Source organism: Aristolochia californica, unplaced genomic scaffold, assembly GCF_029961685.1.
Source record: "Aristolochia californica isolate CCGP_79_NKW_82.1479 unplaced genomic scaffold, dmAriCali1.0.hap1 SCAF_7, whole genome shotgun sequence".
NCBI classification, from domain to species: Eukaryota; Viridiplantae; Streptophyta; class Magnoliopsida; order Piperales; family Aristolochiaceae; genus Aristolochia; species Aristolochia californica.
The window spans coordinates 31,537,284-31,547,315 of record NW_027182268.1 but is presented as its reverse complement, the minus strand read 5'-3'; the positions used below and the strand labels follow the sequence as shown (position 1 = coordinate 31,547,315).

The 10,032-nt window shown below is 40.8% G+C and overlaps 1 protein-coding gene across 1 annotated transcript; it reads right to left on the bottom strand.

Moving 5' to 3' along the window:
* Positions 1-6,667: 6,667 nt before the first annotated feature.
* Positions 6,668-7,420, bottom strand: LOC137937877 (transcription factor HEC2-like). Its single transcript, XM_068783061.1, has one exon. The coding sequence runs from the start codon at positions 7,418-7,420 to the stop codon at positions 6,668-6,670; it is 753 nt and encodes a 250-aa protein (XP_068639162.1).
* Positions 7,421-10,032: the final 2,612 nt, after the last annotated feature.

The window sequence follows — 10,032 nt, the reverse complement described above, 5'->3', positions numbered from 1 at the left end:
GAAATTGCATCAGTCGGCATCTCTTACGGTCTATCCCACAAGAGCAAACAGTGTCATTATAGGATCCTAGTCCATCCCATAATATTTTAAGCTTTGTGTAATAAGCCACAATAGTCATTTAATCTTGAGCAAGACAAGCAATGCCCCTCTCAATCTGAAAAATACGAGGGGCATTGCTTTGAGAAAAATTATCCCGAAGGTCTTCCCTTACCTCCTTGGCGGTGGTAAAAAAAATGATGTTGTCTGCAAGATCTGGTGTGAGTGAATTGAGAATCCAAGAGAGGATCATATCATTGCATTTTCTCCAGGAAGCATACTCGTTTGGTTTGGTTGTGGCAGACAGTATTATGGTGGTTCCGTCTATGAACCCTAACTTGGATTTCTCATTCAAATAAATCATCATAGCTTGACACCATGTTGAATAATTATCCCCATTGAGAGGTTTGGAAACAAGCACCATTCCTAGATGATCGGAATGGTGAATAAAATATGGATTGGCAGCATCCAGCTTGCCTCCATTCGAAGCTTGATTGTTCACCATGACGATGGGAAACGTTGATAAAGAGAGGGAAAAAAATAATTTACCTCGAGCGGCGCTTGATAGTAGAATATCAGGGTCTAAGTTGACTCGGCAAAAAAATTGGTGCAGCTTGGCTTGGCTCTGTTTGGCTAGGCTCGGCTCGGCTGAGTTTGGAAAAACGTGTTGATTTAATTGCACCTAGGTTGGTGTTGTAAATCGATTTTCTTCTTCTCGCCTCTCGATTCCGAGCAGAGGGAGAGGAAAAACTAGTTGGAAGATTGATTGACAGTGAATGGTGGCAAACGATGGCCAACGGCGGCGAATGATGACGAAGGGTGGCGAATGGTGACGAACAATGGCGAAAAATAGTGAGCAGCGAACGGCGAGAAAAAAACTCGGATAATCGGCGAAGAACAACTCAAAAAAAAAATTTAGAGAAGCTAAAACTAAAATCGCTTAAGCTCCTGGCCAAACAAGTGAGCAAGATCACCAGAGACAGGGCAGAGCGCCTGCTCTAATACCATGTAAATCAGGATAATGTATTTTTTTGTATTGATTTCTATTGAATAAAGAGGCAATTTATACAAGAGTTTTACAATCTATAATTGTGATTCTCGCTATTTTATACAATCCATTTACAATGGTTGAGCTTATCGTTGATTTCAACCGTGATTTTCTCAATATGAAAATCCCAAGTGTAGATCTAAGCTAAAGAGTTTTATGTGTTTTAAATTTGTATAAAGGTGTACTTTGTAAATTTGTGTAAAGTTGTACTTTGTAAATTAGTTGTTGTAGCCGAATTAAGTGGCAAAAGTCTCTCCCCATATGAGCAACAATAAATTTTGGGCCTTAAGTTTTTTTATATAGATTTCTTTTGATCAATATACATAGTGAATTAACTCTAATATACAAATACGTTGGAAGTGGTTTAGCAATCCAAGATCGGATTATGAATTTCTTGTATATTGTTGTATTTTTTTATAATTTTATATGGAACTTTAATTTTACATAAACTTGTAAATACATCATTTCATTAAAGTAGAATTACACATCCCCCATCCCAGGTTATACCTCACGAGACCTAACACCTCTCTCTATTAATACCAACCTCTCTCTATTAATACCAACAGGGAAGAAGCCTTCACCCTCGCAATCATCGTCGTAATAAAAGTAGTAGGAAAAGTCTCCCATCCTCACCTTTGACGTCCAGGGTTTGGATCTAATGATAAGAAAATGAGAAGTAAAAGAAACCAAAGAGTTGAAAACATATTCCAAGTCTTGAGGCTGCCAACTCGATTATGTTCACCCACCGATCATGGTTTGTTGAAGACAATTCACTCCTAGGTTAAACAGCTCTCCAGCGACTTGGACTTCTCCCTGAGGTGTTGTTCACAAAGAGGGGATTCCACTAACTAGAGGAAGAACAAACTAATCGGTAACGATTTACTACTTTCTCTTCATAATCTCTTTAGCCATTCTGCTGCTTCTCCTGCAACTGCTAAAGCCCTAAATCTCCGTTTCCATTGTTGATATTGGGAAGCAACTGCGGCTCTTGAAATGATAAACACAAAACCGTTCGTAGCTTTCGATTCATCTGAGTAGATTCTTGTTTACAAAAATCTACTGGAAATCCAACCCATAAACACCCATAACTGTATCTAAGACTACTGAAATTAAAAGTCTCAAAAACGGGTTTCAATTTTTGCATGATCCAATGTACTGGTAGTGGCAACATTCACTGTGTTATCCTACCAATAAATGCAATTCATTTGAGATGTAAAATGATGAATTCTCACACGAGCAATGAGATCCAAGCAGGGAAAGAAAGAAGAAGTTTCACATGAGGTGTTGCTGCTAATCAAGCTCCCATGTGTGTTTGTGTACCCTTCATTTCCCATCATTGTCCAAGAGAGTGACGATGTATCCCCTAAGCTTTTTCTTTTCTACTTTTCTTTCCTTGTCGCCATTGTTGATATTTTTTTTTTTGTTTTTCACAATATTAGAATTTTTTTTAAACTAAAACAATTAAGATCACAAGAGGAAAAAAATGAAAAATTTCGGAAAAGTCAATGCAAAATAAACATCCCTATATTTTTTGCGGAGGAAATGAGTATTTATTGCAGAGCTTCTCTCTCAAAGGCTTCCATGAGGATCTCCTCTAGATCCTTCAATTCCCATACATCCCACCAAGCAGAATGGACAAACTCAGGAGAGAGAGTCTGGAGAGAAAAGAGAAAGAGAGAGATGAGGTCTGTCGACATCCCACCTACCACCAAAGTCATGTTAATATTCTTTTTCTGCCCATATCCTCCTTTTATCTTCTTGGATGCTTCTATCCTTTCGTTCCTTTATGTGAAATCTCTCTTTCTCTCTCTCACACAGGGGGAATGCTTGCTTGAATGGATACAATGAACATGAAGTCCCCCAATCCATGACAAAAAAAAAAAAAAAGGGCTTATCCTCTCCCCCTATAAAAAATATTTCAAAAAGAAAAAAGAAAAAAAGACTGAAATGGGCATGTTGGGATGTAAGAATTAAAGGAGGGAGACTGGAGAATGATGTCCTGAGGCTGTCACATGGAGTCATGGAGGGTTGACCAGGGTTTCTGTCCATCCTAGATCCGGACGTGGGGCTGAAATGGCCTTTACTGTGGCATGATCCCGGGACATGAACAATCATGCCTTGGGGGAACACCAACCTTATGTGATGCATGTCTCTGGGGAACTCCCCTTTCATTGGTTTTTCTCTGGTCCCACACGTTTGTTGTTTCTTTAGCAGTTTCTCCATTGCAAGGACCCACCTTCATCGGTCCTGCTACCCCTCCTCGTTCTTTATTCTGTGTCACACGAAATTAGGTTAAAACTAGTTCACTTCAAGAAACACTAAGTGCTGCCTGCTCTAAGATTTCTTCTGAATCAACTTGAGTCTAGCGTCTTTTTGGACTTCACTGTAAGCTCTATCTTCTGGCAATGCAACCATGTTAGAATGCACATAGACCTAACTCTTCTGAACAAATAGACATCCAAACTTGAGTAGTTAATTTATTCCTAATTAATGCATCTTCCTTGTGATAACTTAATAATCAGTGTTCCATATATATTGGGATCAAAATGTGAGTAAAATGAAAGAAAACGGATTTCTATCATACAACATGAAATTCATAATTAGAATATAAACAGAAGCATGAACGCTTACCTCTAGTCATGGTGATCAAATTCCAGAAATCACATACTGCTTATACTAGACCAGATCCGTATTTCATAGACCCTTCTTTTTCCATCAAAAGAGGGAGTGGTTACAACTATGCATTATCCCTAGAATAATGGGTCAAATTAAAAATAGGAAACTGCTAACATAAAACCCTTGTAAGGCTAGTTCTAAATGTTATTATATGTGTGCTGATAGAAGCATTTGCACTTCATTCCATCTAATTCAATCAATGATAACCTCTTTCAATATTGTGTGTCGTATGATAGTGCATTTTGTACGTCCTGAACCCAAAGCTTAACTTTTGTCGACCTTCTTGTCCACGGGAACCCTTGGCTTGGTGGGTCAGTCCCAAAATGACCTACACAATTTGAGTCTATAGAGCATTGTGGGCACTCACCGTGTCCCAGAGGTTGGCCTAGAGGACAAGCCTTGAAGTCCTTTGGTATTATGATGGAACGTTGTGCTGTTTGAATCGGAGACATCCCAATATTTCATGGATCAAAAACCAAATCCAAATGATTGACCCTAGTTTTTCTTCACACCTTACTGAAACTTTTATAATGTCGTATTCGGAAGAAAGAAAAGACAAGCAGCTTTTCACAATTTTAGACTAAAAACATTCTTCCACTCTTCCATGTGCACCCAACTTTAGATTTCTTCACACTGTAAGGTTCAAGTTTGCTCCTAATTGATCGTCTGCCCAATACATCTCAAGGGGATTATGAATGAGACTCATCTCTCTGTCAGATTTTTTTATTTTTTATTTTCCAGATGGGAGCTAGTGAGATCTCTGAAAGGACGGGGAGAAATTTTGATCTGCCCTCTACCCATCTTATAAATATTCCCTGATCATGTATTGAATGAAGAGAAATTATTACAGTCACATATGTATTTTTCAAGGGTGAGAAGATCCATATTCAGTTGGAAGAGGAGTAATTTTGAAGGAAGGACAGCCGCGTTTAATGGAGCAGAGCAGTAGAAACTAGAAAAGTCAAGATAGCTCTTTTCCAAGGTCCGATAAAGTGGCTGAGAGCTATCTTCAGGAATCGTTGCTATGGAAAAATCAGTCTCTTTGCTTATATTGCAGCAAATGACTGTTCTCACTTTTTTTTTTTTTTTTTTTTTTTTTTTTGGTTGCCGTTTTTTGCCGCATCAAGCTTCTGATTGATTTGGAGACCATTTCTCTGCGGGGCAAGGCGGTTTTTACCACAGGTGTCAAGTGTTCGACGCGGGTCCTCAGAGACGGAATCGTGGCTGGGAACTGCAAATTTTTAATTTCCCAACAGAGAAGCATTTTAATTTGTGCCAAGAAAAGGACCCAACTAAAGTTCTCTTTGTCTACAGAGCCGAGCTTCATGTGGGTTGTTGGGTGATGAAAGACTTGCCATGGGAGGGAAATAATTCCGTCTGTATTTGCCTATGAGAAGTTGGTGTCGTTGTGTTTACACATTTTCTATCCTCGTAGAACCCATCTTTCCTTCAGTATGTAATCTTTCGGCGTAAGATTCGGATCAATCAGTCTCTGTGAAAAAATCACTGGAGAAGATGAAGAGATCTACAGATGATCTGATGGAAAATTCGGGTCCGCAAAAATGTCTCCCTAGGCACCACTTAAGCTCTCCAACTGAATTTTCAACCAAAACCCATTACTACATAGGAACTGTAAATATAAAAGAGATGAAACAAATGATCAATTCAAATCGTAGCCAAATCAAGGGTCCTGATCGATCCTATCAGTGGGGGCTATATTCAAGAAGAAGGTCTCGGAGCGGTTTAAATCGTCTGTATATAGTGGTTAGCAACATGTTCGGTTAAATGCCTGAGAGTGAATGAGAAGTTTGAAGCGTTTGTGTGGGGGAGATGCACAGTCAGCTGAGGCCAGATACACAAACCAAAAATAGGTAGATTGTGTTCACGTGGGGTGGGTTAAGGACAGAGATTGTAAAATCACCGGCAGGTCAGAACTTCACGTGGAATTCCCATGCATTTCTATGACAACCGTTGGTATCTTGAATGACATGGAAATGCTCCTTCCAAATCGTTCCAAACTCGATCTATTCCCTTTAATACGACGGAAATTAATCCAAGCTCTCACCCCGGCCCCCATTGATCAAACCCAGGGAAGAAGACAACGATGGAGAAGTCCTGTCGCCGGATGAAAGCTGTGGAAGATGAGAAAACTTCACTGGAATTAACAGATTTAGCTCGAGCAGAAAAAACGGAATAAGCGGAGGTAGGTGAGCAGTCATCAGCAGAGAGATAATTGACAAGTAGAAAGTGGGTATTTTGCATGATATAGAGAATTCTCTCCACAAGCAGTTGAAGGTGGAAAAGGCTTCAACGAAATGAACGAATAGAAAAGATCAAATCAGCAAGAGGCTGTGCAGTTCTTATTTGGGGGAGATGGAGAGAACTTCATTTTTAAGGAGTGCAGAAGTAACTGGGTACGTTCATGGATGTGAAGTGAAGATCAAAACAACATTTTGGTGAAATAGAGAACGAGTTTAACTTTTTAATTTTCTTCACTTGGTCAGAAAAATAAAAGAAGATGCTGGGACGATTTCGATTGCATGAAATTCAGTAGGCGCATCACTGTATAAACCACAGGAAGGAGACGGAAATTTCTATATGTTCTGATTCTTCCACCTAGTGGGTGCATCTAGCTTAATCATGTTAAATATTCTCCTTGTACTGCATGAACTAAGATAGAAAATCTTTCCAGAATACATTTGAGGGAGCCAGCAGACCCATTTTATCTTTACAGAAGGTCAATCAATTTATCTCTTTCAAAAGCAAAATTATAAGAGTCTTCATCTCACACAACAGAAATGAAACCACAGAAAGACACTAAAATGACTTAATTAGAGACCCTTTACAACCTGCTTCCACTTCCAGACTATGGTAGACTATTTAGTTGCATATGAGCTGATACAAATTTCAGCTCAGCAACTGGGTGGGGCTGAATATCTGTGTTGGCTGGTAAGCTTTCCCTACGGACAAGTAGCTGCCATTCGAGACTCCGGCCGGAAACCCGAATCCTGTGGTGTTCCGGTGGGCTGCTGCCCTCTTAAGGGATTGCACTTGAGTCTTCAAAAACTTGACATAGTGAATCGCTTCATCTAACATGGAGGCTGTATCCATCTTCGTCCCGCCCGGGACTAATCTCTGCAGAATTCTGATCCTCTCACTGATTCTCTCTCTACGATGCCTCGCTGCGACACTTTGTGGGTCTTTGGAGATCTTCACATTCCTCCTCTTGGGCGGCTTAACTGATTCAGGGTCTATGTGAATTGGCTGCATGGCCGCGATGCGGAATATCATCTCTCTCATGGCTGCCACGGAGCTCCGTTTCTGTCCCGACGACAAGTACTCCCCACTTGCACCCGGCAATTCGCCCACATTTCGTAATCTTCCTGCCGTTGGATCCGAAAAGATGGGCGGCATTGCAGCCTCTTGAAGCGGAGTAGCGCCCATGAACGAAATCGAACAAGGGTGGTTGATGAGTGGCGGTGTGGTGGTAGAGACAGGGATGGAGCCGTAAACGGTAGGGGCATTGAAGTCCACAGATGCCATCTCGGCGGCGTCAGAGAAGGCAGCGCCGGAGCAGAACTCATGGAGCTTGTCCATCTCCATCATCATCATCATCTCCATCTGATCTCCTCTTGCAGACTTTACGAGGTCACCATCCATGGATCTCACCCTCTCTCTCAGACAAGACCCACAACAAAAGAGAAACAGAGAAAAATAAAAAGTTGAGAGATGGGAAGAACAAATAGCGGAGAGAGAGAGAGAGAGAGAGCTGTAAAGCTCTGAAAAAAAACTGAAGACAGAGGGATGGGGAAGGTGAGGGAAAGAGCAGTGGACTTGAGTTTAATCAGAGACTGCAGCTGAGACGAAAGCTAGAGGTGAAGGAAATGAATAAAATAGGAATAGCTAGGGTTATCGGGAACCGATTACCAATCCAGTAGGCAACCTATATATAACAACAAGCTCCCCCAATATCAATTTTCCTTGTTTTCTTTCCTACCTTTTATAATGATCAACAAGGCCACTGGCCTTTCCCACCTAGGGATGTCCTACACTGACAAGGACCTCCTATGAGAGACCTCAGAAGCCCTGTAATTTTGAAGATTTGATCGACCCATTATGTCACCATGACACAAGAATCCCCACAAGCAATAAAGAGACAGGGAAGATGATGAAACCTATAGGGGTGAAATTCACATGGTTGAAGAGAGGTGGGGGATGGGGGTGTCTCGTTTTAACCCTTCTTTACGAAAAACGTATTACAAGTTTTCTTTTGATCGGATGAGCCCCACACTCACATGACCTGAGTCAGAAGGAGAACCACCCCTAAGCCAGCAATCTTTACTGAACGCACCCATTAAATAAGATATCTCTTTCAACGCCGGAATCCGGTGCGTCCACGCCGGGAAATTACACTTGTTGAGCATCAAGGCGGCGAATTCCGGCCATTGTTCCCCGGTCGTCCAGCTGCTACAGCTACACTGCTCCTGCCCCTGCCTGGGAACGCTTTTCTAGAAGGTACAGGAGCTGATGCAACTGGTGCTCCACCTCCAACTTGTTAGTGCTGGGGGTAACTTATTACCTGGCCTCAAGAACTGGGTAACTCAGACAGGGTTCCAGATGGGAAAAGTGATGTTCATTCCCACGAGCACTGTAACTCTGGTCCAATCTCTGCTGTAAATGTGGCATCTTGCAGGGGCCACTTGACAGTGGGCCGGACTAGCACAGCCATGGAGGAGGTTCATTGAGTGCCTTGATCAAACACTTTTAGAGGTAAATAGATCAATAAATATTCTGTAATCTACAGATGATCAGTTTGCATATTTGGAAATATGGGTTTCTCCTATAGTTACAGTTTCCATATTTTTTACCCGGAAATTGGGTTGGAAGAGAGGGATTCTAACCAATCTATCGTTGCCTTCAAATTGCAGGAATCAACTGGATGAAAAGCGAAAGAGAGAAAAGAAAAAGAAAATAATCTCCACCGCCGGAGGCATCTGCTTCGCATTTGTCAGTCGCAATGGACAAAAAACAGTAAAGGCAGCAGAGGCTTCATATCATTTTCCTTCTTATTATCTTCTTTAAATTTCCATTCTTTTTCATCTTATTGTTGTCACCTTTCAGTCCTAACTGGATCTCGATCATCTCTTCTGTCATGTATCGACTGCTATCCATGCATCTCATACATAAATGCAGGCATATACATGCTTGAATACTGAAAGAAACACATCGAATACCGATGCAGGATAACGCGACTTCCATAAAATTATGTATAGCTGAATGATGAAATTTTCAGAACCATATAGTCTCACTTCAGCAGATTGATTTGCGTTGAAGCGTTACTCTTTTCTTTCTTTAGGGATATTTTTTTCAGAAAGAAGAAATGAAATACTGGTATGTGATTCTGGTCAAGAATGGAATCTGAGTCGTTATTGCATGTTTAATCAATCTGATTGAAAGTACCCGTGCTTGGTAGCAAACATATATGTGGAAATACCTCTGTTAAACCTCTTAACTAGACCTCCTTTGGAAGTAATTGAAACTAATGACACCCTCTGCAACATGATGAGAAATTAGACTGAAAATTATGCTGGAAAGCTGATGCAAGTAGTGGGAAAAGATTGAAGATTTTGGTGGCATGTGGGTGGTTTTTGGGTTGTAAGGAATACTAAAATGGAGAAAGATGAAGATGTTGGAGTCCCCAAAGACTGAAAAGTGCCGCATTTTTACAGGCAGTGAGGAAAAGGAGCTCATATTTTACATGAGAATCACATTGAGACAACGACCCACATATCATGTTATTAATAAGGCAAGAAATGCAACAGCCAACATATCAGTCTTCCATGTCAGATGGATATGAGAAAGATATTCAGTGCATATGTTTTGCTTTTGTCCTTCAGCCAGACAGTACCATAGCTTTCAGAGGAACAAGTAAATCCTGTTTGTTAGGATTACAGTAGGAGCCTTAAGAGAGCTTTCCAAGGCCATCAAACACATTAAAACTGACCTAATCACTCTTGTATTTTGTGGTTGCATTCTTTGGAATCACAAAATTCCATGCTACCTAACCTCTCCCCTATAGGAAAGAGTCTCAGTTTTAGTATCCAAAGAAATCCTGAATGACGTCAAGACATCAACTACATTGAAATGACTCAAAAGTAGCTATGCCTTTGACAATGTAATATAGTTGCCTGTTCAGTCATTTTTTTAAGCGACTCTTCCGTCCAGTTGTTGTTGGCAGGCGGAAAAAGATTGCATATGTTGAGTGCTCAATG